The sequence below is a fragment of the Chelonus insularis genome, unplaced genomic scaffold, assembly GCF_013357705.1.
Source record: "Chelonus insularis isolate UGA/USDA-ARS -01 unplaced genomic scaffold, ASM1335770v1 contig_41_pilon, whole genome shotgun sequence".
Taxonomy (NCBI): Eukaryota; Metazoa; Arthropoda; class Insecta; order Hymenoptera; family Braconidae; genus Chelonus; species Chelonus insularis.
The window spans coordinates 826,686-854,023 of record NW_023276571.1 but is presented as its reverse complement, the minus strand read 5'-3'; the positions used below and the strand labels follow the sequence as shown (position 1 = coordinate 854,023).

General features: G+C 26.4%; 3 protein-coding genes across 10 annotated transcripts; all 3 read left to right on the top strand.

Annotated features, from left to right (window-relative positions):
• The first annotated feature begins 81 nt into the window (after positions 1-81).
• LOC118069538 (protein YIPF6) lies at positions 82-2,019 on the top strand. 2 transcript variants are annotated; one of them, XM_035087723.1, is made up of 8 exons: positions 82-237; positions 648-737; positions 810-944; positions 1,022-1,100; positions 1,170-1,212; positions 1,307-1,435; positions 1,606-1,763; positions 1,835-2,019. In XM_035087723.1, exons 3-8 carry the CDS (start codon positions 810-812, stop codon positions 1,948-1,950), a joined length of 660 nt encoding a protein of 219 aa, XP_034943614.1. In that variant the 5' UTR covers positions 82-237; positions 648-737; the 3' UTR covers positions 1,951-2,019. The 2 variants fall into 2 exon arrangements, with proteins under 2 accessions (XP_034943614.1, XP_034943615.1); XM_035087724.1 differs by lacking the exon at positions 82-237 and adding an exon at positions 351-369.
• Positions 2,020-2,140: 121 nt separating this feature from the next.
• THADA (Thyroid adenoma-associated protein homolog) lies at positions 2,141-7,725 on the top strand. The gene is made up of 13 exons (XM_035087720.1): positions 2,141-2,770; positions 2,827-2,967; positions 3,033-3,680; positions 3,759-3,865; positions 3,998-4,550; positions 4,623-4,994; positions 5,064-5,342; positions 5,416-5,619; positions 5,726-5,916; positions 6,110-6,701; positions 6,795-6,966; positions 7,038-7,291; positions 7,387-7,725. The coding sequence occupies exons 1-13, from the start codon at positions 2,609-2,611 to the stop codon at positions 7,717-7,719; spliced, it is 4,008 nt and encodes a 1,335-aa protein (XP_034943611.1). The 5' UTR covers positions 2,141-2,608; the 3' UTR covers positions 7,720-7,725.
• Positions 7,726-8,324: 599 nt separating this feature from the next.
• Positions 8,325-26,916, top strand: LOC118069534 (uncharacterized protein CG43867). Of its 7 annotated transcripts, none has more exons than XM_035087716.1 (20): positions 8,325-8,659; positions 9,514-10,711; positions 15,781-15,843; positions 18,068-18,235; positions 18,320-18,505; positions 18,587-18,798; positions 19,156-19,393; positions 19,474-19,651; positions 19,779-20,015; positions 20,117-20,408; positions 20,499-20,772; positions 20,884-21,273; positions 21,353-21,526; positions 23,377-23,540; positions 23,647-24,220; positions 24,312-24,448; positions 24,533-24,662; positions 24,953-25,162; positions 25,292-25,427; positions 25,507-26,916. In XM_035087716.1, exons 2-20 carry the CDS (start codon positions 9,785-9,787, stop codon positions 25,569-25,571), a joined length of 4,755 nt encoding a protein of 1,584 aa, XP_034943607.1. In that variant the 5' UTR covers positions 8,325-8,659; positions 9,514-9,784; the 3' UTR covers positions 25,572-26,916. The 7 variants fall into 7 exon arrangements, with proteins under 7 accessions (XP_034943607.1, XP_034943605.1, XP_034943606.1 ...); XM_035087714.1 differs by having other exon boundaries at positions 23,248-23,540; XM_035087715.1 differs by having other exon boundaries at positions 21,353-21,571.
• Positions 26,917-27,338: the final 422 nt, after the last annotated feature.

The following is a 27,338-nucleotide window of genomic DNA, read 5'->3' as shown; positions in this document are numbered from 1 at the left end:
CATGAAAATTGTCGCTACGACTGATCGTCACGACCTCTATGAACAATCGTTGAAATTCTCCATTTCATAGAAACTAAATTTTTTGTTTATTTATGAACGGAAAATAAAAAATGTCATTTATGTAAATTATTGTATTGAACTAATTGTTAAAAATACTATTTCATATTTATAATAGTGAAACTGGTTCAACAATAAATATAAGATTATTGATATTACAAATACCAACAACTCCAAAAGGTAATATCTATAGTTTTACATGCTCTCGAGCTGAACATCTGATTGTACATACAGACATTCCATAATAATTATTTTATGTGTCATAAAATAATTATTAATCAATTAATTTTTCTAGCAATCTAAGATTTAAAAGCAAGTAATAATTATATTTATGTAATTATTTTTATTTATATGTCATTTTGTTGGATTGGTGAGAAAGTTCAAATTCAATCCTAACTGCTTCAACTTCTCTAACTTTACACGTCATTTATCTAAATGTGTTTTCATAAAATGATTATTATCATTTCGTGATCATTATTTTAAATAATTATGCATTAAATCTACCATAATCCAATCTTAAACATACATAATTACTTAAAAATAGAAAAACTTACAAATATGAGTAATAATACGATTAATCTTTTTTTTAGGATTTACAATTATCAACGCCTGTGAAGTCATTTTCAATATACCGATTTATTTATCCTAGTAAAAAAACAACTAATTCAAGAATTAACACAGTAACTATTTTTAATTTTTGTTCAAATTAAAACAATAGAATTATTGATGTTAAGATAAACTAATATTTTCAGATGTTGGACGATTCTGAGTATGTTATCAATACCAAAGACATTGAAGGTGAAATGACGATAAAAAATATGAGAAATGAACCTCATAACAATGATTTTTCTATTAACACATTAGATGAACCTGTCAAAGATACAATAGTAAGTTTTATTTATATCTCATTAGATTAACATAGCAAGATTTAGATTCGAAATTAAAATTTTATTCTCAATTTTAGCTTAGAGATTTGAAAATCGTAGGTAAAAAATTCCATCACGTAATAAATCCCAAAGAAAAAAAGAGTCTCTTGAAAGAATGTAAGTATTTTAATGGATAATTATTTAAATCAAAGACTTGACAATAAGATAATAACAATTTTTTTGTAGGGGACTTGTGGGGACCATTACTATTATGTACATTTTTGGCTATGTAAGTCATTGAAATTAATAATGATAAAAAAGATTAATTTATTTTTAAATATACTCATTCATAAAACTTCTAAAATTGGAAAACATTATTGTAGGATTTTACAAGGGCATTCTGATAAAGAGGTATCCAATGATGGAGGTCCTGAATTTGCCGAAGTATTTGTAATAGTGTGGAATGGCTCAATAGTAGTGACATTGAATTCTAAACTATTAGGAGGAAATATGTGAGTGAACAAAATGATGATCAAAAAATTAAGTAAATAACTAGATAATTTGTACAAAATTACGTTCATTGAAACAATTATTCTTTTTTTAAATTGAACGACTTTTTTTTATAAATAGTTTAGCTCTTATACACTTTATATCAAACGTAACTCATAATTATTTTTTCTAGATCATTCTTCCAGAATATATGTGTTTTGGGGTATTGTCTACTTCCTATATCTATTGCTCTCATATTTTGTAAAATTATATTATTATTTGAGCAAACAATTTACCTGTTTATACTTCGCGTTCTCTGTGGTGTAATTGGATTCCTTTGGGCTATATATGGTGAGTTGAATTTAAATATTTTTTTATAAACTAAAATTGAAAAAAAACAATATTTTTTTTTAATATTATAGCTTCTACAACATTTTTAAGCGAAAGTCATCCAGTAAAACGGAAGGCACTTGCAGTATATCCAATGTTTTTATTTTATTTAATTATGTCATGGTTAGTTATATCGCATACTGGTTAAGATACTTCATCTTTAAGAAGATATTAAAATTATGATAAAGTTTGTGATATAAATTGTAATTAAATTATACATAAGACTGAATTAATTATTACCTTTGAATTCCAAACCATAATTATTCTGATTACCTATGTATACATTGATAAATAAGTAAATATAGAGGAGATATAAAAAATAAATATGTTATTCATAAATTGGAGTCTAACCTCCAAATAATAAATGTAAACAGTAGTAAACAGATCTCAGTAGAAATGGTCAAACACATGTTTCTAATGAGTGTATTTTAATGAAAAAACAATTATAATTTATTAAATAGACTCTATGTTTTTACAAAATTAGTGTTTATTAAGTCATAATACTTGAAAATATTTTAACATATACAATAACTTTGATTTTATATTATTATTTATAATTTTATAACCTATAAACACGATTTTATAATACCTAAAAAATTGTACAAATATAAGAAATTGTTAAAACAGTATCAGATTTTTACTTGGAACTGGTTTTGCAAATTTCAATGAAATTTAAGAATTATTTATATCAATAAAAAAAATTCGACTTTACAATTTACACGTACCTAAACATTAAAATTGTGTAAAAAATTATTAAATAATTGTTATTGGATTCAATTTTTTATTTTATATTAAATATTTAAAAAATGAGTAAGAATGATATTCTTAAAACTCTTCACGAATTACTTAAACAAAAGTTAAGTGGAGAACTTGATAGCACTGATGATTTACTAAATGATCAAGTTAAATGGCGACAACAATTGTATTATAAACAATTGACAGAATATTTGACAAACTCTTGTGAACAGGTAATTTTATTTATTATTTCCTTGTAATAAAATATTTTATTTTAATTATTTTCTAGATAAAACTATCAACACTATCACTTTTAGTGGAATCAAAAAAAAGTACGCTAAGTTTTTCAGAAAAAGAATTAAATTTAATATTGACATTTTTAAAATTTAATCTTGGAAAAAAATTCGAATTTATTCCTTTATTAAAAAAGGTATGTAACTGGTATAGTAAAAAATGATATTATTTTCAAAAATCTCATAAATATTTGAATTCTAGGCGTTACAGCGATTAAATAATAACACAGCAGTACTTGAAAGAAATACACTTCAATTAGAAAAATTTGAATCAAGTATAAAGGGTGTAGAAATAGACGAGCATCAAGAATTATATGCACAACGTAAAAAAGAATACGAAAAATTAGCAAATGATTCATTTAATTTATTAAAAATTTATAAATCATTTTTCATTGATATACGAAAATTATGTTTAAATTCAATATTTATTGGAGCTACACATATACGAAAAGAGAACAGTTTATTATTGTTACAATTACAACAAGAAATTTGGCATTTCAAAGATGATAATGAAATTAATGAATGGACTGCTGATCAAGCAAATCAACTTTTTCAATGTTTACTACTAGATACATACGAAACAAATAAAAATATTGCTTTCAAAATAATCTCGAAATTAAAACCGTCAATTTTACAATTAGACGATGAAAAACAACTTGAAACTATTTTAAATGTAGCATTTAAACTTGCCAATAGCATGCGACCAATTGATAGTATTACCGCAGCTTATATGTTGAAAGTTTGTATGATGTCACCAATTATTGAAGAAATAATTGAAATGCGATGGAATGTAAAAAGTAAAGGCGATATTACTTTGCAATTAATAATGGTTCTCTTGCAGTATTTAAAAGTAAGATTTAATCAATACAATTTTAACAAATTAACTAAAAAAGATCCTTAATGTTATCATTTATAATATGATTTTCAGAAACCAGTGGAATTAAATTATGATAATATTATCCAAGTTGTCTCTAAATATTCTTTATATGGTTATATTTTCTGTATAAAAACTTTAATATCTAGTTGCGATTTCAAGTAAGTTGTCAACATTTTTTATTTCAAAATAATGACTCTGTATTATTTACTACTATTATTATTTGAATTTTCAATTTTCTACATTTCTTATTAGGTATTTGATTACCATTTAACTGAAGATATCGTTTTCAGAAAAGTGCATACCAATGATTGTCAGAATATTATTACAGATATAATTGACACTTGTTTATATTTGAACAAAGCAGTGTCGTCGGTGGTAAATAATTCTTCACCAGAAGGCCACTTTCCTATGGATATGAATAAAAAATACTTGAATATTACTGAAGATTTATCTGAAATAAATAAAGTAACACCACAAATGGTTTTAATATGCTCTTGGAGAACCGTTAAAGAAACAAGTCTACTTTTCGGTCATCTTATGATTAAATTACCTATAATTAATAATGATTTGGATAAAGGATTGTTAACTAATGAACATATTTTAAAAATTGGAGATCATTTAGTTACCTTGCTTTGTGAAACAAAACATAGAGGTGCTTTTGAACAAGCACATGTAGGATTCGAGCAGCTTTGTTCAAGATTATGGAAGCTTAAAGATGAAAAGTTTAATAAGCTGCCTAAGATTTGGTTGTATCAGTTGCTCATAGCTATTACCGGATTAGCACCTGGAAATTCTAAATTGTGTGCTACCAGGCGAAGTGCTGGAGTACCATTCATGGTACAAGTAAGTAAACCACTGTAAAAATCAAACACTTTTAAAAATTTTTAATTGCTCATTTTACTTAAAAATTTTCAGGCATTAGTAACATCTGATCCTTCTCTTAAAAATAGAGAAGGAATAGCTTTTCATTCAATAATGAGAATCCTTTTAAGTTTGACTAAAATTGAAAATGAAAATGAATTGCTAACGATAGCAGATAAATTAATTAATCAAGAATCATTTTTTTCTGATCTCAAAGATTATGAAGAAATAAATACATATAAATATTCTAGTGTTATCAATTCAGGAGATGGTAATAATCGAGTGACAATAATTGATTTAAAAACTCATGTATTAAATATCTTACGAGCCCTTTTTAAACATGCTCAACTCCGAGATTTAGCAGGAATTTATGCTGCTGATGGATTAATTATTGCTGTAAAAAATTATGATAGTCAAACATGGGCTGTAAGTTTTATAAATTAATATAATTTTTTTAAATATTTAATTCATTATTCTTGAAATTTATAATTTCAGGAGCGTAATTCTGCTACTTTATTATTCAGTGCTTTAATAACACGAATTTTTGGTGTTCAAAGGACGAAAGATTATGTAAATTTGACTGTTCATAACAAAATGACTGGACAAATATTTTTTGAAAAATATCCACAACTTTTATCATTTATGCTTGATGAATTAAAATTATTTATTCATAATGAAAACAATGCTATAAAGCCAAGTATTCAGTCTATTTTATTAATTTTGTCTCGTTTATATCTTAATACAAATAGCGATAGATCAAATGCTAATTGGAAGGTATTATTGAATTTTTAATTATTTCATTATATTATATTTTATATTATTTGTTATAATTTTTTATTTATTTCAGGTTGATACATTTGTAAAATTTGTTTCTGCATGCGCTAAAAGTGTCGTTTATACAACACGTGAATTAGCAGCAAGAGCTATTGTTCCTTTACTTACAGAAAAAACCGTTTGCTCATTTATTAACGATTTATTTAATGATATTGAAATGGAATCTAAAAAATCTATATTACGTCAATGGAATTTAATACATGGTTATCTTTTACAAGTTTGTATCAACAATTCATTTTTTTACTTTTTTGGTCATCTTGCTTGATAAATTCCATGGTAGATATTTATTCTTACTCACTCTATTTACGATTCAATATTTTTAGATATTACAGATAGTTCAAAGCAGTTTATTTGTTACTTGCAATCTGAAAGAAATAAAATTAATAAAATTCCTAACAAATTCTACTTGGATTATAAAAAAGAGATGCTGGTCTGCTTCTAATTCCTTATGTTATCCATTAGCAGCAGCATATATTAATGTTGTTCATGAATTTATGAGAATTTATGAACAGAGGTAAAATTATTGAAATGTTTTAAAATTAATCTAATTTATCTTGGACATGTTCTTTACTAAATTGCAATGTAAAAAATTCATTACAAAATAGCAATGCAGGTTTAATATGTATACATTTATTATTTATTACTTTAATAGTAGATAATTTATAAAAATTCATTTATCTTCAATAGTGCAGATCATTTTTTTCCAGATCAAAAGAGATTGATTACATTCCATTTAATGAAATTCTTTCTGAATCAATCATATATTTAATTGATGACAACCCGAAACAATCAGTAGGGAAGGAATTATTCGAGTGTTCAATAGTACAATTTTTTATTGATTGGCAACGCATCACAGATTCTAAAGATGTATGTGAACTAGAAAAGTGGCTGAAAATATGGACCAAAATCTTATCTCATTCCAATACTCACGTACAAATTTTAGGATGGTTTAATATACATGAAATTATTTATAAAAAATATTATAAAAGATATAATAATTCATCACTTTTAAATAGTAATATTCAAGATGCATTACTATCAGTAGCTATTGATCAAGCATTTAATAAAATCAAACAAGATATATTTGATATTGATCTCCAAACAGCAATACAAGAATTTTTATACCAAGTTTATACTGAAAATGAACCAAATGATTTTTGTACAAATCAAATACAATTTGATAACGATATTTGTATGACAATTGTAGTTTTTATTGAAAAGAGTAATCATATTAGAGCTCCAAATACATTAAAATTGCTGGGTAAAATATTTAAAAGAATTTTAAAATATCCAGATTCTGTGAGTATTATTGCATGTATTTATATTTATCTAATAATTCTCGTAAAAATAATTTCTTTAATTAAAATATCTATATTTTATGTATGTTTTCAGACTGAATGTGATAAACGACTGTTTATAGATCGATTAAGTATATTAATCAATGAAACTTTTTTTTATAATTCATGGACAAGTACATCGACACTAGATTATCGATTAGCTATTGCTCATGTGATCGGTGATATTTACATTGACATAAGTATTAATAATTGGAGACCATCTAGAGGTATGTTGAACAGTACAAGTGTTATCTTTTGCATTATATTTGTTGATGAAAAATTAATTCAATATTTTTAGAGTGTCTTCTGGATTGGTGGACAACATTGTTAAATTTGCTAGTCGATGACAATGCAGAAGTACGAGAAATGGGATTGTTAGCACTATCTAATTTAAAAGTTTTAAAAAATGATGAAAGCTATATTGAACCTTTAGAGATGTTTTTTGAAACTTTTTTTAATACTTTTGATAATGAAAGTGATACACTATTTGCTGCTTATTTCTTTTGGAGCACATCATTATCAGATAATGACTTTGAAATGGACGAAAGTGATGTAAGTATTACTTTAAGAATAAATTTAAAGATTTGTGATAAACAAGTAGATCATTTACTTTTATGTGGAAATTTTTTAAAACTTTTTTTTTATAGGTTTTTAATAAATGTTTCAATTATGAAATGTATGAGCCATTCCAAATATGTGAATTGTGTAATTGTTATTTAAACAAATTATCCAAAAATACATGGAACTTTCCATACAATTTTTCTGATGATGTACAAAAATGGTTAAGCAAAAGACTAGACATACCGATTTCAAATTGTGTTAATGTTCATACACTTATTTCAATATATAAAACAAAATTACCATCAGTGACCAATAATTTAAATGAAATACTAGATCCTATGTATAATGATAAATTACTCAATCATTTAGCTTTTGAAAAAATCACGACATTTGTTGATGCAAATTATGATCAACAATAAATAAATAATCGCATAAATAAACAATTAAATTCTGTTATTTTCTAGCGAATAAAATAAATAATTTATAATAAATTCACTTTTCAAATTTCTTCAATAATTTATTCCAATACGATTATATATAAAATTATTATTCATGCACAATAAATTGTTAATTTTATCTATTTATTTTATGTATTTCGCATTATAAAAAACGTTAAATCGTAAATTTTTTTAACAACAAGTTATCACAGTTTACAATTTTTATGTACTTAACAAATGTAAACGAGTTCACTCCAAAAAATGAGAGTAATGAGTAAACTTTTAGTATGTACCAAATTAAAATCTCGAGATGCTCCAGAAACATGAAAGCTTTTTCGAAAACTATGTCAAGAGACTGAAAGACCAAAAAACAAAAAAAAAAATGTGAAAAATGACTTTCTGTAGTAGATCTTATGTTAAAATTGTCGAAACTTAGTAGAGTAAATAATATACAGATATAAAGCATGAATTTTTTCACCCGTAATGTGTATGAAAAATTAAAATAAAATGAAAATGACAACAAAACAGAACTCTTAGAAGTTAAGAATAGAGGGAGAAAGAGAAAGTTCGAAAAGTCCAAGTAGTTGGCGCTTCAGTCGACACTCGTTGTCCGACTGGTTATAGTCGTACACACATATTTTTAGAAAAACTTCACAATTTTCTGAAACTTATACGTATAAGCTTGAATTATTCTATGTCGTGATTTGTTTTGACTGGAATTTGTCTTATTTCTTGTATTATACTAAATGTTTACAAAGTTACCACTATGCGTGCGATTTATATTATTTTTTACAGTATTCAAACATTTTATATTAGAAAAGGGTGAACGAACCGTAATAACGTTTATGCGTTTAATATCAAGCATGGAATGGATATACAGTTGTGAGTTATTCCAATCAATTAATGACTCTCAAAATTATAGGTGAGTTTTCAAATAATGTATTTATAATGTAACCTAATAATTATAATTACAGTAATACTATTATTTATATATCATAAAACTAGATTAACACATCTTTTCAATGCATAAAGGTTCAATCGATTTTGCTGTCAAATGAAAATTTATTATGTTATAATAAAACATTATTATATTACCAGTATGTTTACTTATTTTAAACATAATTAGTTAAATTTATAAATAATTATTGTAATTTTGTCAAATCGTATTTAAAACATTTTATATTTAACTAGTTTTTCACAATCTCATTATGCCAGTACTGATTAGAGATGTCAGAATTTGATGTCAATCTTTTCATTTATATTATGGCGATGCTGTATTAGATCATATATTATATAAGAAAAAAAATTGTTATGAAAACAGTTGTTTATAATTGTAATCAAAGGTATTTCTTACTACTACTCTCTGCTATTACATTGATACTTGATGTATAGATATGTATATACATCAAGTAGTCTTATACATTCTAACTAAAGTGTAATAACATATCGTTTTGGAGTACTTAGTTAATCTTTTAGTTTATTTTGTCTATGATTGAATATATATTTTTACACACTTATACACTTAACTAACGATTGGATGGTACTTTGTAAATACTTCTTTATCTGTCAACAACTATTGAAACAATTGATTTTATTTCAACAGGTATTCATTTATAAAAATAATTTTAATTTGCTCCAAAAGTGTTTTAGATGTTGAATTACACTTCTTTAGAAGAAATATCTTTCTTATCTCATTCCAATATCTATTTATTTTAGAATATTTAATCCATTTATTATATCAATATTATTAATTTGAACATTTATTTTTGATTTCAGATGTCCAGCCTTTAATAAATTAGACAAATCATATTCTTCTGGAATAACATTGAAACATAATATGAGTGAAATGGCGTTAACTTGGAAATTTGGTGTAAATTAAACAATCAATCATTATGTTGACTCACTAAGAGCTTCCATAATTTTACAAAGACATTAATGTCCACTGAAACCGCCAAAGCTTTTGTTAATTTAAATGTTTGACGATTTACTGATTTGAGTACATATATGCGTCTAATTGTGTGCGTGTGTATACCCAAGGTGGAGGGTAATGGATGACATAAGAAATTCATCGGCAACTCGCCGACTTTCACAGATTTTTGATCCCATTGCTCGATTTGCATCTGATTTTGGATCTTCATCAGCACCATGTAGTCCTCGATTAGGTCTAGGGAATCGGACTTATGAAAATGCTAATATTTTTGAAGGTAATAAAACACGTGGAAATGCTTCATCTTCAGCAAGTCCAATCCCAGATGAGCCAGAAAATTCTCGACTATTACCAAGACGAAGTGCTAGTAGCTCACGGCAAGTTCTACCATCAAGATCCCAGCAATTAAATGATTCATCAATGCACTCGAGAACTTCGACGTCTACATATGTTAATGTGCCATGTGAAAATTTACATCACGGCCGAAGAGACAAACATTTCACAGATACTAAAAGTAATTTTAGTTATATTGAATTACGTGATAAAGACAAACATTATCACAATGCCATGCAATCACCTTTCGGTTTCACCACTGAGTCAAGCGGTTGTGTCGAATATGCTGATAAGCGTAATTTATATGACACTAAACCAGAAAATTTTGGATCTTACGGCAACTTGGAGAATGATTCATCTTCGGATGCGTCTTCTCCAATATTTGATAGTGCTGGTGGAGGATCTTCCTTAACTTCAAATGTAGATAGAATATTATCATCTATTAGTGGGAAAAATCAACAATTTCGACGAGCATCTATTGATCGTGACATTACATTTACCTCATCAATATCAGCAGCTACATTTGCAAGTGATGACCAAAGAGAAAGATTTGATATTCGACCAGCAGCTTATTCATCATCTAAAAGTTTTGACGCTGGTTATACAACAGCAGTTGAAAAGCTTAATTGGCAAGAGAGATGTTTAGAACTACAACTCGAACTTCATCGAAGCAGAAGTCAAGCAACGAGAGTGCGTGATATGTTGCGAGAAAAAGTGAGTATTTTTATTAATAATTTTATCATTTTTTCTAATATTTAAGAAGGCGTTTCTTGCATAAAATTTTAATTTACATGAGACTTTACTCTGCCAAAAAAGTATGAATAACTGAAATATATCATGAACAATGTAAAGAATACTTTTAATCACTAGTAAGAGAAATGATAGCTTAGTTTATTTGGGTCACAAACGATGTACTTGTTTTGTTGTATCTTCGGAACCTAAAAAGAACCGTGTCTGACTTGTTTTATAATCACTCTAGAATAGGATTAAGATTGTAATCCAAATAATCTCAACATAGAAAAATAAATAGATATGAATTAATTTGTATTTTATAATGAATGCAAAATAATTCAAGAACAGAATTATATAATTCTTTTTCTTCTGTTAAATTCACGGTCTACATTTAAGTATCCCCTAAACATGACTTTGCATATGATTATATTCTTTTTGCTATGATCACCAATAAGTCGTCTTTTATCATGGTTAAGCGCTGATCTTTTTAACACATAGATTTGTTGAAAAATATAAATCGGATAATAGATCAATGATATCAATAGAAATAAATTATCAGATAACAATAAATAAAGTAGATCTATAGATTGAAAGAAAACTAAAGTTTTGTCGTATATTGCTTTGTTACGGATCGAAAATCTTGATGATACGTATCTATTACATAGGTGCCAATGAAAGTTTTAAGAGAAAAAAAAGCAGATTTTATCACTGCGAAGGGTAAATGGAAAAGTGTTTTGTGAAATGTTGATTAAAAAATGACAATTAGATTTATCTAAATTTTTTGGACATTTATCTAGAAACTTTAGTCCTTGATTTATTCAGGAATAAAATTAATTTTAATAATTCATTAAGATAACATCTTTATAAATGACTAAAATTAAATTACAGCTGTATCATATTAATTTTAATTGAAAATTTCTAAATGAGATTTAAATTGAAATAATCATCTAATAAATAATTTTTATTTTTTACTAAAAGAAACCAATGTGATGTATAACCACAATTTTACTCATATTTTTTTGTTTTCTTATTCTCGGTATAGTTGGCAAACAGGGAATATTAATTAATGGAAGAATGTTGGAAAATACAAGGTCCATTTCATTAAGATTGTGTACTAGTGAATGTGAGAAGGCAGTATAACTATAGTAACGAAAACCAGAAGAGAAACAACAATGAAACTCTCAAGTACAATTTATCATTAGGGTAAATATCTACTACCAGAAAATAAAAATTACTTAGACGTGTATTTTTTACATACTTTCTAATTTTCTTTAAAAATAGTTGGATATTTTTAAGAAACTCCAATTATTTATTTGATAGATAAGTTTCTGTTATGAAAAAAACTTATTTATATTTATCTAAAACTTTTAAAATGTTTAAATTTGTCTTCACTTGGAACTTATTTTCCATGATTGTCTTTAAGACGTTGGAAATATATCGTAGTGTTTTTGTCGGGTATTCTAATTTTAGAGAATATACAGGAACACTTTATGGTGCCAAATACGTGACTAGTATGGAAGTAATATTTAGTATAATGACGAATTAAACTTAATAGTGAAAACATTAGTTAAGTACTCGTTAATTAAATAGAAACAGATCAATATTAATAATATTACTCAACAAAATAATATTCGATTTAATAAGTAATAAATATTATTTAAGAAAGTCATACTTTTATTAGACAATGAAAAAAGTAGGGTAACTCTACGAATAGTCAAACATGTACAAAGATTGGCCAGAAAAGAAAACCCATTTAGCTAATAGTAAAAATTAATAGTTAAAGATATTTAGTATCATTGTATAATTAATCCCTAGGTATTTCTTTTTACCTTGAAATTAATCAAATATCATTACTTTTTTATATAAAAAATAAAAAGTACAAATTGAATAGAATTTGTTACAGAATATATTTAATTTTTTTTTATTCAATTTTTCTTTGATTTAGTTATTGCCTTTTATAGGTAATTTTGATGATTAATTCAAGTTATTTTTATTAAGTGACAATTATTTTAAAAATTTTCAAACATCTGTGGTAAACTTTATTTTATTGAGCTATTTTTGTATCGAATGTAGTTTTTGTTTCTTTCATATTTTGGAAGAAACATAAAAGAGCGTCTTCACCAATTAGTGATAAGAAAATGAAGAGAAGACTTCTGGCAAATATAAACATATGAGACTAACGCCGGATGCATATTTTTTGTTCTATTAAAGTCATACGCAAGCGCGTGACATCGTCTAGACTCCTGAAGAAGAAACTTACAAGTGACAACACACGTTAAAAACTTTAGTATTCCGGACGTCATCTCTAATACTACATCTGTAGAATCGCGTAATTAATTATACGTAAAATTCGTGGTTATTTTTAATAAGACTGATCATTTAAATTTTTAGTCAATGAATTTTAATATTAATCATTTGATTTATTTTGAAGACAGTAATGAAATTTTTATGTAAACAAAACTTAGTATAAATTTTTCTTTTAATGTGAAATATTAAATACTAATTATTCACTAATTGAAATGCAACTAGAAGTATCAGTATCGTTGAACATTCTTTCAATTGCAAATTAATTAACTGACAATCGTTGAATATTATTCCAAATTATCATAAAATAAATAAAACGTATTGTCTTAGAAAACATTCATTGTTAATCAATATGTTGTGTGAATTGAATTTTGTTGGACTTTTGAAAAGGGAAAAATTTAATGTAAATTAATACATAAGTATATTTACACACACGATTTTGTTATATATATAATTTAATTCAGTTGTTTATTAATTTATTTTAAATCATTACTTGATGAAGTATTTTAATTACCAAAAAGGTAAAAGATATCATTTAAAATTGTTTAATTGCAATCCTTATTTCTTAAATTGGTCATATTTATACTGAGAAAAAATTAACTGTGCACAAGTAATATTTTTTTTAACAAATAAAATGAAAATTTTGAATAATCGCAATGGAATATTTTTTGTTCAATTAACATAATAAAATTTTTATTGATTCAGTTCTGATGCTTACTTAAAAATAATTTATTATTGTGCTCAATTATTTTGAATATAATTATCTCAGAATTGACTTATTTTAATGATTAATTTTTTTATAAGATCCATAGTGTCTTAGAAAGTAAGAATTATTCTAATATCACCATCTTGAAAATCCATTATAATATTTTATTACAAATATATCAAATTATTTTTATTAATTAAATTAAAATTTTTTTGCACAGCAGAATTTTTTTCCTCAGTATTTTTACAAAGAGATAAATAGTTTAACAAAAATATCAATCTTTTATCATAACTCTTTAAAAATATAAACTAAATAAAACTTGTGGCTAAAATAAAATAAAGTAAAAATACCAATAGTCAGACTGATGTTTCTGAATGAAAAGAATAGTTTCAATAAATGCCTTTTAGTCTCACATATGACTATCAATATGTGTAAATGACAATACAAACTACATGTCGATGTAACCAATAAACCGTTAAAACTGACATATCTTTGATATCAGTATCTGTCTTTCAGTTTCAGTGGTTGTATTGTATTTGGTATAAATTTTTTATCCATTACTTTTTCTATTTATTTATATTCATTATTCTGATTCTTTTATTTTCAATAAACACAGTATCGAAGTTTTCTGTTTTCTGTGGTAGTCAATAAAGTATTGTCAGTATCGAATATCAATAGGCTAGACCTTTGATATGAATACTTGCCAAAGTTTGAATACTTGCAAACACGTGAAAACAACAATCAGTTGAATTCGGTGTTGGTTTTATTTTGGAGACATATTAGGGTGATAATTAAATAAATATTGAGCTGGAAAAAAATTAAATTATTAATATTAGAAATTACAAGATCGTTTTTATAAAGTAAATAAAATGTTTAAGTGTATTTGAGTGTATACGAGACCTGCTTATGATTTTTTTTAGAATTCAAAGAATTACTCTATTTTTTAAAAATAATATGTAGACGTCAGGTTAGAAGAAAACTTTTTCGTGGAATGAAGAAAATAAAATTTAATTTCTCTTTAATCTTTTGACTCTAATAAAAATTGTATTAGAATATTTTTTTGTTCATCTGTATAATGAATGTTATGAAAATCACAAAATCAAACAAATGGTTCAGCCAATTTATATTGATCATGATTCTACTATAAATATGGAATCTCTTGAAGAAATGCTACTTAAGGTAAATTGTTAGATATTTTTATGTCATTAAAAACACAATATGATTCAGAAAACTCAATTTTCTCTAATTTTAAATCAACTTTTTAATCAGATGTTTTGATCTTTCGTCTTCAGTCTCCTCAATTATTTCGTATTTTTTCCTCTTTACACACTCTCTTTTCATGGTAGTTTTCCAGCTCTGTTATTATCAACTCATCTTTTCCAATATTTTCCTTTACTTTACTATAGGCTACCATTTTTCTTGCATCTAGTTTGCACTGTTTTCATTCTTAATTTCAATTGTGATTGATGTTTATCAATTTACAAAATTTTAGATTACACTTTTGATGAACTCTCCATTATTTTTTCATTCCAAATACTCTACTTATTATTTTCTATTACATACAATTTTTGTTTTGATTATCAGTAGATTAATTAAATATCTTTATTTTTATTTTCTATCCATCTAATGTATTACTCTTACTCTATATTTAATGTTTAACATTCATCCTATTTTAAATTCATCACTTTACTCTTTGATAATCTTTCCTCATTTTTAATTTAACTCTTTTTAATAATTTATAATATTTACATAAATTTATATTAAATATGAATAATGAAGCCAGTATTTATTTCATCTTGACTTGGTCTAAAGTAACCAGTCTTCTATTCTCCCTTGAGTGAACCTTTCTTACCACAAGGGTATGTTAAAGGCACACTCTTCTGCTATAATTAATATACGAATCTCTGGAGACTGAAAGGTTTAAATGTATAAATGTAGAAAGATCTTTTGGGATAATCTGGGTTCATGATATATTTCAAAAAAATCATAATGATTGATAGTGAATAATTGTCAAAATTATATCAACTTGTTTATGTTACAGCTTTCAGAACTTGAACAACGAGTTCTTGATGCAGAAGGAAGGGCAGATGAAGCTGAAGATAAGGTAAACGAAAGGAAATATTTTATTTTATTTATTTTGTTTAAATAACTTTCTTCATATTTTAGCACAACAAGCATAATTTCTGTTGTACCTACTTTATGCTCTAAAGCAAGAAGACTGACTTTCATTCATTAATGCTTTAAGATAGTTACTTGATCAACTAGATATCAGTAACAAAGATTATCAATACACCACTGTATTTGGCAATTATTTTTATAACGTTTGAGTAACAATTGTGAAAATTATCCAGTTTAGCCGGTGCGCATGCTGAAATTCATAGTACATTGATTTTTGCAGCGTGCAATATACCAAGATGGCAGAACATTTCTTCAACATTGCTGTTTTTCTAAAAGCTCTTAACACGTGGTTATCAAATATCAAAGTAATAACGTTCTGAAATATTTAAAAAGATTATTCTTTCAAGTTGGAAATAGTGTACTAAATATTAATATCAATTTATTTTTTTAAATATTCTTATTGAGTTATTAATATTTATTTATGTATTTTTATAAACAGATATTTTATCAAATTTAAATCATTTATAAATCATGCATCTCACCAGATGACATTCATGAGAGGTAATTTTTAATCAAAGTAATGTAATCATTGTTTTATGGATACAAATTGATTTGTGAAATTTAAATAATGAAATTTTGAAAAGTAAATGTTTGTTCAGTTTAAAAATGTTAAATTTAATTAATTAACAGACCTAAAGTCAAATTATTGCAAATAATCACTGTTAATCAGTTGTATGTATTCTATAAAAATATTTTCAATTTTGAAATAATAATTTCTATGCATGTATAGCTAATTTTAAATTATTAATTATCCATAAAACTGTAAATGATATATAAAATTTAAATTATCTAGCTTTTTTATTATTCTAAAGAGACAGGAAATAATTGATACTCAAAAATCATTAAAACACTTGTTAAAAATAATTATATTCAGTCTATTTATGTGTTATTATTTGCAAATTTTAGTACAATAAGAATCTAAATAAAAATAGTCTCATATCTGTTTTATTTGCAACAGAAAATAATGATAATTTTCCAGTGAATGACCACTTACTTTTCTTTCTTCACCCCTAAAACGTGACGATAAGTTGTATTGGCCATAAGCCAATGTGAGTCATCGACTCCGTGAAATCCCCATAGCTCAGTTCAATGTTGAACGCCGACGAATATAAGTCGTTTCTATCAAAGACCAACTGTATATACTTGTGTAGCATGCTTTTTTTGACGGTTTATTGCTCTTTTTAATTCAAAATTTGTATTTTCTGATTTCAAATGAACTGATTCATTTATTTGAATATACGTTTAATTTAACTTTTAAAATTCTTAGTCCAATTAATTAAAAAGATTGAATATTATAAGTTAAATTTTTAAATATTACACCATGATTTCCTTCAGCCTTTGTGGTGAGTTTGTCTATATTTAGTACTTTTAATTTCTATTTTTATTATTATCTATCTTTTATGACATTTGTCAGCTTATTACAGTATAATTATTGTCAAATTCTAAATTTATAAAATTATTTTTCATTTTTTTTATTGAAAAAATTTTTCTATATTGTTTATAGAAATTTATAAATTTTTATTTATTTATAAAAATAGATAATTATACTCTTTAAATTCACTTGTATCAAAGACAAAAAAATTATACCTCCTGTCTGTAATATGGGGGTTTATGGCATCTGTAAACGATATCGATTTTTGACAGCTGCTGCACATGTCTGCTTAAGACTCCAAGGGGTACAAACGAATACAAGAATATATGTACAATTCTCTTCTTTTTCCAGCATTTTAAATATTATTATTTCTTATTTAGTATTTTTATTTAAAATTTATAAAAATTCTACCGACAAATTTTTCCAAAAATCTCAATTAACTAATTTAATCTTTCAACAAGATAATTACCCAATTTTTTCAAGCTAATCAATGTATCAAATTATTGAACACCAATATTTTTAGATGTATAATTTCGAAACGTTGTATTCTTTCATTATTATTTAGTTGGTTGAAATGTTATATTTACTATCTGAAATATTTGAAAAGTATGATAAATTATTCAATCACTATCTAACGTAGACTAGAATCAATAAACTAAAGAAGTGGTCTTTTTAGCACTCATATAATATTTTATAAAACATGTATGATGTACATATCAGAATGATTGAAAAGAAATATTTTATTACAATTAAATTGAATTAAATTAATTATTTTCAGGTACGGATGATGGAGGAACGGTTGGTAAAAGGTGAATACAGCCTGAGTACATCTGGAGTTGGTTCCCCGGTACACTCTTTGGCATCAACCTCTGGTACTCAAAATGACAAACTTGAAGAAGTTCATTGTGCCTGTATTTCAAAATTAGAAACTCAAGTTGAAGAACAAGTAAGTCTCTAATGTTCCAAAAGTATATCTGCTAATTTTATTTTAGATGATCTGTCGATTAATTTAATATTTATTTAATTCCAGAAACAACTGCGTCTCCAAGACGCTAAACAAGTTGAAGCCAAAGCTGCAAGAATAAAAGAGTGGGTTACTAATAAATTACGTGAACTTGAACAACAAAATCAACATTTGCGTGAGCAGAATAACAAGTGTAATCAACAACTTGAACTTCTACGCAATCATATTACAAATATTGGTTTCAGACCTTTGGTAAAAAATTATACATAACAAATAATGAATCTTTTTAGAAAGTTATTGGTAAATCTTTTTATTCAATGTTTATCTATTTAGGTGCCTGTAACAAGAGCGTCATTATCTCTTGAAGTAGATCCAATTTTACGTAGACGATCAGAAAGCTTAGAAGCTACGTCACAAACACTACCTGAAAGCATTCATCAATCAACAATCAGTGATTCTCAACAAATAGGGGCACGGCATAGACGTCATTTATCCGCTTGTGGAAATATTCATCAAGAAATCACTACTACTAATATGGATTCCAGGTAATTTTATTTTTTTTAAATGTCGAATAATCGATTCCTAATTAATTGATTTACGTCATTGAATTCTCCTTGGGAGGCCCCACGACGTGATAGTGGCTCCCGTTTTTTATCCCTGGTACCCTGTAACGTCCTGGGACTTCCTGAGGGGATCTGGGTTTATATTCCGTTCTTTACTATTCAATTATTATGAATAATTATTCAAACAACTCCTTAAAAGAAACATGATTACCAATAACCTTCTAGCAATTATTTACACAGAGAAATACTTGCTGAAACATTTTTTGGAATTTAAAAAAATATTTGTTTTTTTTTATTTATTATTTGTCAGATAAGTAATTGTAAATTATCAACTTTTAGCCTATTATCCGAGGAATTAGCAGCAGCTGTGGAAAATTTGGTAATGCTACCAAATATACCGGGAGCTACGGATACAAACCGGAATAGTACAAGTTCAGAAGCTATTCATGATTATGCGGAAATTTATACTCCCAACCGAGAAGATATCAACTGGGCTAATCAGGCCGGAACAACTGCACATCGACCACCAACACCTCCTCTACATAGATTCCCGAGTTGGGAAGCCAAAATATATCAAGTAATTGTTATATATAATCAACAATACATAATAATATTCTGCAACAATAATTTAACATTTTTTTTGTTTTATTTTTTTAGGTAGCTGATGGTGGACTTGGTATCGGCCCATCTACTAATGATGATACATTATCTAGTGCTCCATTATCAACGTCAAATACAAATTCATCAAAACACACACATACTGGACATAATTTGGCAGCTTATAATTCTCAAGGATACTGTGATATTTCTGTACCCGTTTACGCTACAGTTAAAGGTAATTTAATATTTTAATTATTATCCAATTTAATAAATATTCTAAACTCTCTGCATTAAGAAACTTAATTTTTTGTATAATTTTATTCATATAATAATTAAGTGATTTTTTATTATTATATTTAAAGGCCGTGCCAGTCAAATCCGATCAATTCCATTTGGAGATAGCTCTGATGACAGTTCTGATGGTGAAGATCATGGAAATCCTACAGAAACAAACACAAGAATTACTAATAGTTCATCAGATAATACTGACTCATCTCTCGGTAGTGGAAGCAGCCCTTCGAAAAGTATTAAAACAACAAGCAGTCTTAGTCCTGCCAAAAGAAGCTCCAGTGGTTCTCCAAGCAAAAGTGTAAAACGTGGTAAGCTTAAGCAATAGAGAATTCTGTATAGTATTTAATTATTATTTTATAATATGAAAAATTTTTCTGTATGGACTTATGTATTTTTCTTTTCAAAATAGATACTTCATTAGAATCAGGTTTATCAGAAGATTATGCTATACCTCCAGATGCATTGAGTACCACTTCTTTAGAAACAAGTATGCCTAGTCTATTAATAAAAACAGCTGGAGAAAGCCCGAAAAAGTTAGAATCTTTAGAAAAAGCTGGACATCTTGCAAAACTTGGAGGTAAATTAAAGACTTGGAGAAAACGATGGTTTGTTTTGAAGAATGGTGTCTTAACATATTGGAAAAATCAAAATGATATTAATAGAAAACCTCAGGGACAAATTATTTTAGATGAAGTCTGCAGGTAATATTATAGTTTGAAAGAAATTGTTAAAAAATAATAAAATCTTTTTTTGTTTTTAAACTTAAATGGTTTATTGTTATAAAATTTTAGGATAAATAGGGCAGAAGGAGCGGCAACTTTTGAAATTGCTACAGGAAAAAAAACATATTATTTAACTGCAGATTGTATTGCAACCATGGAAGATTGGATTAAAGTTTTACAAAATGTTCAAAGACGAAATGCTACGAAACTATTACTTAGTAGAGAAGATAATAAACCGACAATTCAAGGCTGGCTGACGAAAGTTAAAAATGGTCACACAAAGAAATGTTGGTGTGTGCTTATTGGAAAGATGTTTTTATATTTTAAATGTCCGAACGATACCGTAAGTGTTATTTTAAACTTGATTCAATAAATCATGAATATCGTTCTAATATTTATTATAGAATGAATTTTTTATCTCTAATAATTATTAAATTTATTTTTGAACTAATAGAATCCAATTGGACAAATAAATATGCGTGATGCACGAGTGGAAGAAGTAGAGCACGTATCTGATAGCGACAGTGAAGAAAGAGATACTGAATGTCCTCATGAAAGAACTATTGGAATTTTTCCTACTCATCAGGGACCAACTTATTTATTAATGCCACATAAACAAGATAAAGACAATTGGCTTTATCATTTAACAGTTGTTTCGGGCGGTGGACCAAATGCTGGAACTCAGTACGAACAATTGGTTCAAAGACTGATGGAAACTGATGGTGATTCCAGTTGTGTTCTTTGGAGGCATCCACTTCTTTTACATACAAAAGAAAATATTACCAGCCCACTTACAAGTCTCACTTCCGAATCGCTACAAGCTGAAGCTATTAAATTATTTAAAGTAAGATTTATATTTACAATTTAAATATTTTTATAATAAGAAAAATGTATCGGATCACTTAATTGATTGTGCTATTTAGGCCTGTCAATTATTTATGTCGGTGGCAGTAGAACAGGCAGGAATAGATTATCATGTGGTGCTTGCACAAAATGCATTACAACAATGTCTAGATCAACCTGAACTCCAGTCAGAGTTCATTTGTGCTCTAGTGAAACAAACAAGTCGTCATACACACCAACGTTTGGGCGTACAGGTAAAAAAGGCCGCCAGACTTGTGTCGCTGGGTACTGCGCGTGTTGTAAGTCTTGCTTATTGTTTAACAAAAATTCACATTCATATACCATTTCCTTCATTTTACGAGCATTTACTCGATCAAGTAAAGTTCGTCATCATTGTGAAAGAGAAGAAATACACTAAGTATAGTTTTTACATATTCTCTTTCTTGGTTTCATTTAAATAATTGGCTTAAAAATTTTAATATTTAAAAAAGATCAATTGAGCACGTTTAAGTTAAGTATTATTCTAATTTTGGTGAATAAATGTCGATACGATAAACATTGATTCACTAAAAGGCATTTTTTTTTACAAATAATATAAATAATACTAGACATTTAATAATAATATTCTTATCTCATATTTAATAATTAATTCATTCATTTATTCAAGTTATGAAATTTTTTCTAATGAATTTCGAGTATTTAATCAATTCAAATCTCGGGATTGAAATAACTTTTCTTAAATAAATTTTTCTAATTTTATACGCAATATAATTTTTTTATAAATTATAAACTTTTAATAATTTTCTAAAACACTTTTATTTTATTTTATTTTTAACCATGTATTTTATTGATATTTCACCAAAATAATACTCAACTTAAAAATTGAAAGAAAAAATTATTTTAATTCTATCATCATATTCTTTACTTTCATTTGCTGCTTTGAATGTGCTGTGCAATGTGCTTAAACAAATAATAAATATTCTGAGTGCATGATAAGTATAATGTGTCTAATAACATAACATCACGCTACAAGTTTATTTACTGCCAAACATAATTCATTCTATAATATTACTTGGACCATTATCTATTAAATAAACATAATTTGGCAAAAACAACGTTAATCAATGATGTTAATGGAATATAATAAAAAATAAATGACTCTTTGTGATATAAAAATGATGAAAAAGATTTATTGTAAATAAAAAAAAAGGAAAAAAATAAAGAAATCTGCCAAAATATGTTTAAAAAAATACACATGCAGAATGGTATGTTGGTGTACATCAAAATAAAACACACAGAACAACATAAGAATCAACTTTTTGCCTCTGATCAGTTGATTTTGCAATTAGATACTTCTTTTTCGTATGCTGCTTGAATATTATTAAATCAAAAAATTATTTTATTACTTGTCAATCTAATAGACGTAGTCATCACACTAAGTGACCAAAAATCTGCAAGCAAAATTTTAACTAGAAATTTGTTTGGTATTGAGTGAGTCCCTCTCTAAAATATGATATGAATTCAATTTAAAAATGCGTAAATTTTTTACCAACGCTTAGCTATCATGTCATTGATGATCATTTATTGATTGGCTTACATGAATTACACCTTAAAGTTTTATCAATTCAATTTTTTGATAGTTTCATTGCCATCAAATCACTTTCAATTAATTCTGATTTGGTATCTAACACATAAAAAAATAAACTTATAATGTTTTAACATTTATTAATGATAATTTATTTTTATAATTAATCAATATTCAAATAAATTCTGAATATTGATAAAAATTAAAAAAAAAAAAAATAAATAGTAAACAATTGATACACTTATTAAATACATAAATTCTTTGAAGAAAATGTCGATCTAACCAGATACAATTGAACAAAGATTGTAATCAAGCTAAATAAAATAATTAGACTAGATAATTTGTCTCTGTGCACGGATGATAGTAGTATGCCAGCATACCATATTGCAGCAACTTCTCCTGTGCGCCACACAATCGCTCTTCACGTGCGATACGCAAAGCCCCACGACAAACGGCGCGGGTGAAAATGCGGACGCACAGTCAACAACGTCAACTTCTCACAGTCCTCCGCTCACGCAGGGTTATTCAACATCAACGATACTAGACTGCAAAACAAATCCTGCTCAGTACGTCCTCGTTCAGGGATGGCAGCTTCTAGCTCTAGCTGTTTCACTATTTTTGCCGAGAAACAATCGATTACTTTGGTACCTGAAAATTCATTTGCAGAGAAATGCTGATTCCAAGTGAGTAGATTTATCTTATTCCTTCAATAATAATGATATTTTATTATTTCAAATTAATCATTGGAAAAATTCATGTACATTTAATGGACTTCTGTAATAATTTCAGAACTGAATGTGGAAAATATGCTGCTTACTGTGAACGTGCTTTAGAACGAACTCTACAAAACGGAGGAAGAGAAGTAAAACCTTCACGAATGGAAGTTTTATCAATTTTATTGAAAAATCCATATCATCATTCATTACCCCATGCTATTCCAGTTCATTTTTTGAATGGAACTTACCAAGTTGTCAGTTTTGATGGTAGCACAACTATTGAAGAGTTTTTGCATACTTTAAATCAAGAAATCGGATGTCGTGATGTTCATCAATCAGGATTTACGTTATTTAGTGATGATCCTATTGAAAAAGATTTGGAACATTTTATAGATCTTCAAGCCAAACTTTGTGATATTATTTCAAAATGGGAAACAGCATTAAGAGAAAAAGGATCTGGAAAATTTGAAAATACTCGTGTTATTCAGTTGACATATAAATCCAGGTGTTATTGGCGATCAGCAGCAAAAATGGAAACTGATAGAGAACGTTTATTGTTGTGTTATCAAGTTAATCAACAAGTAGTTCAAGGAAAATTTCCATTAAATCGTGATTTGGCATTTGAACTTGCTTCTCTTATGGCTCAGGTAAGAGATATTATTTTCTTCAAAATCTTATCACTTTTTATTGAAGTTACACTGTAAATGTGTGTATACATGTGGTACATTCGTTTTACAGATCGATTTTGGAGAATACAATAATGATAAAGTTCGAGGCAGTGGACCGAGTAACAATCCCAACCATTTCATTCTTCAAGCATTAGATAAATTCTTCCCGTTACGATATCGATCCAACATTACAACTGAACAGCTTAGGTCAGTAGTAAAGTAAATAATTAATGATTATTAAATTATTTTTAATTTATAATTGACTTACATTTTATCTAAATTCTATTACAGAGAGCTTCAAGAAAAACTCCAAGAAAAATGGATTGGTCTCCGAGGTCGAAGTGTAGCAGACTGTGTTCGGATTTATTTGACTTGCACCAGAAAATGGCCGTTTTTTGGAGCCACTTTATATCAAGCCAAAGTACGTAATTGATGGTTGAAAAACACTGATCTACAACATTATGTTTAATGCACTTTCCTTTGGACTTATTAATTTTATCGAAAGCTTTAGAATTTCTTTTAATAATTACGAACCCATTAAATTAAAAATATTTAGCCATTTCTCCCGTTTTTGATATCTAAAAATCATTATTCAAAATTTGTTAGAAAAGTTTATAATAGATGAGTGTAATCAATATTGTTAATTATTACAAAAGTAATATTTATTAATATTTAAAAGAATACTTAATAAATATATTTTATTGTTGTTAGCTGAAACAAGCAGAGCCTATTAATCTGTGGATCGCAGTGTCTGAAGACAGCGTTACTTTATTGGAACTACAATCAATGGCAGTTATCCATCGATATAATTATGCAAACATAATTACATTTGGTGGCTGTTTAGACGATTTCATGCTTGTTGCTTGTGCGGATGAAGGTGTAACAGAACAAAAACTGCTGTTTGCCCTAAGCAAACCTAAGGTATTGCTTTCAATTAATTTTTTATTACTTTTACAAAGAAGTCATTCAAAGTTTCATGAAAATTTATAAATATAAATTATAAACATTATTTTTTCTAATAATTCTTTCTTTTTTTCATTTTATAAATAGATTTTGGAAATCACACTGTTGATTGCTGACTACATGAACGCATTAGGTCATACTTTACCTGGAACTCCACAAATGAACACTTTAACGCGAAATGGTTCACATAGATCAATAAAATCTACTATGAGACCTACGACTGGTGATTATTTACAATTTTATATTTAATAAGTATTCAAAATATATATTAAAAAATTATATAATTATTTCAAACATTACAGGATCGAGTTGTCTTCCAACGCAACCAGATATTCTAAAATCAACACCTGATCATCAAAGACCGTAAATTATAGGAAATAGTTCATACTCTTATACTTTACAATGCATAATTCATAATTTCACCAGAACTGATGAATGAAATTGGAAACTGCCTATGTCACAATGAAGTATTAATGTGATTTTGCAAAAAAAAAAAAACAAAGTATGAAGCGATAGTTTGGTATAAATTTTAATGAGATTTATATCGATTGCTTGTATATATTGCATATTAAATAATTATAATAATAACAATAATAATCATAATAATAGATGAAATTCACTTGATACTAAAATTATCTGCTCATTTTTGTTTAAATTATTATTTAGTATTTTTGCTACGTAAAATATAAAAAATATTGACAATAGTTAATCGTATTGATATTGGAATAAATATCGTTTTCAAATTAGAAACTATTTAAGTCAAATGGTAGATGGAGAATCGAAATTAAGGCAGTTGTATTACCATAATTTAGTCATATATTTAATATCTATCTATATTACATTGTAATAAAATTATGAAGACAATTAATATTGATCTTAAAATTAATTCAATTAACTATAATACATATTTTAATCTGTTTAAAATTATTTAATGTATTATTTTTAATCATATAAAAGAATACTCATGATTTCGGATGGTGTCTTTTCAGGGAACAGCTACCTTAATTTTATATGAGCAACGTTCATCTCATTTTTGCCATAATTAATGGAGATATTTAAAATTACCTCAGATTAGTAATTTAGTTTCAATATAATGTTTATGAAACATAGTACTATAAAATAATCCTAAAAATTTATTAATGTATTTAATTTGAAAAAAGAAAAAAAAAACACGTTTTCAAGCAATTTGAGCAAGTAATTTTGGCTTTAAGTGTAATTAATATTTTCTATAAATAACCATTCGTTATTTTAGTCAATGTGTAGCTACAAATGAGAAAATTCAAATATAAGGGAAGATGCGGGGCATCGTACTCTTGTTAATGAGTATGGGAGTGGCTTTCTTGCCAAAAAAAAATTTAATTTAATAAACGTAATTTTTTCATAAATGATAAAGAAATGGAAAATTGATAATATCATGTATTATTACGCGGTACAGTAAACTTCCTAAATCGTATCCTCAATGTCTTTTTTAATAAGTGTATACTATATACGTAAAAGATTTCAGATTATGGCCTATTAAATGAATAACTATGTTGTGTTGAAAAAATTGCATGAATTATGAGCATTGTACTTTTTTTGTTTGTGACTAAATTGTCACCTCATTATAAGTATGCTGGATTTTAGTCAATAATTTGTATTAAACGTACTGTATATTTAGAAGTTATTGTTAACTCATCTTTTATTGTAATTTATTTTGATTATAAGTGAAGAGATCTTACCACAAATTAATTCATTTTTATTGTGTAATATAATAAAATAGTCTTTTATTCTTAGATTTTTTACTTTAAAATTAATTAATATAAATAATGAATTTTTAAAAGGTAAAGTATTCTAAAAATACTTTATTATTATAAAATTTTTGTTAAAAATACTTTCATCTATTAATTGAGTACTCTCATATTTTTATTTGATTACAAAAAAAATATCTCTGGGATGAAGTTCTTTAATTTTAGTAAAATATTTATAAAAAATAGAATAAATCAGTACTATGTATATTAAATTTTTAGATTACTTTATGATTTATGAAAAATAATAATTGTCTCATAGAATCTTGTTTAATTGACTTTTAAAATTTTTAAATTGATGATATTTTAAAAAAACTAGTCCTATGTATTAATATTATTATTTCTAAATT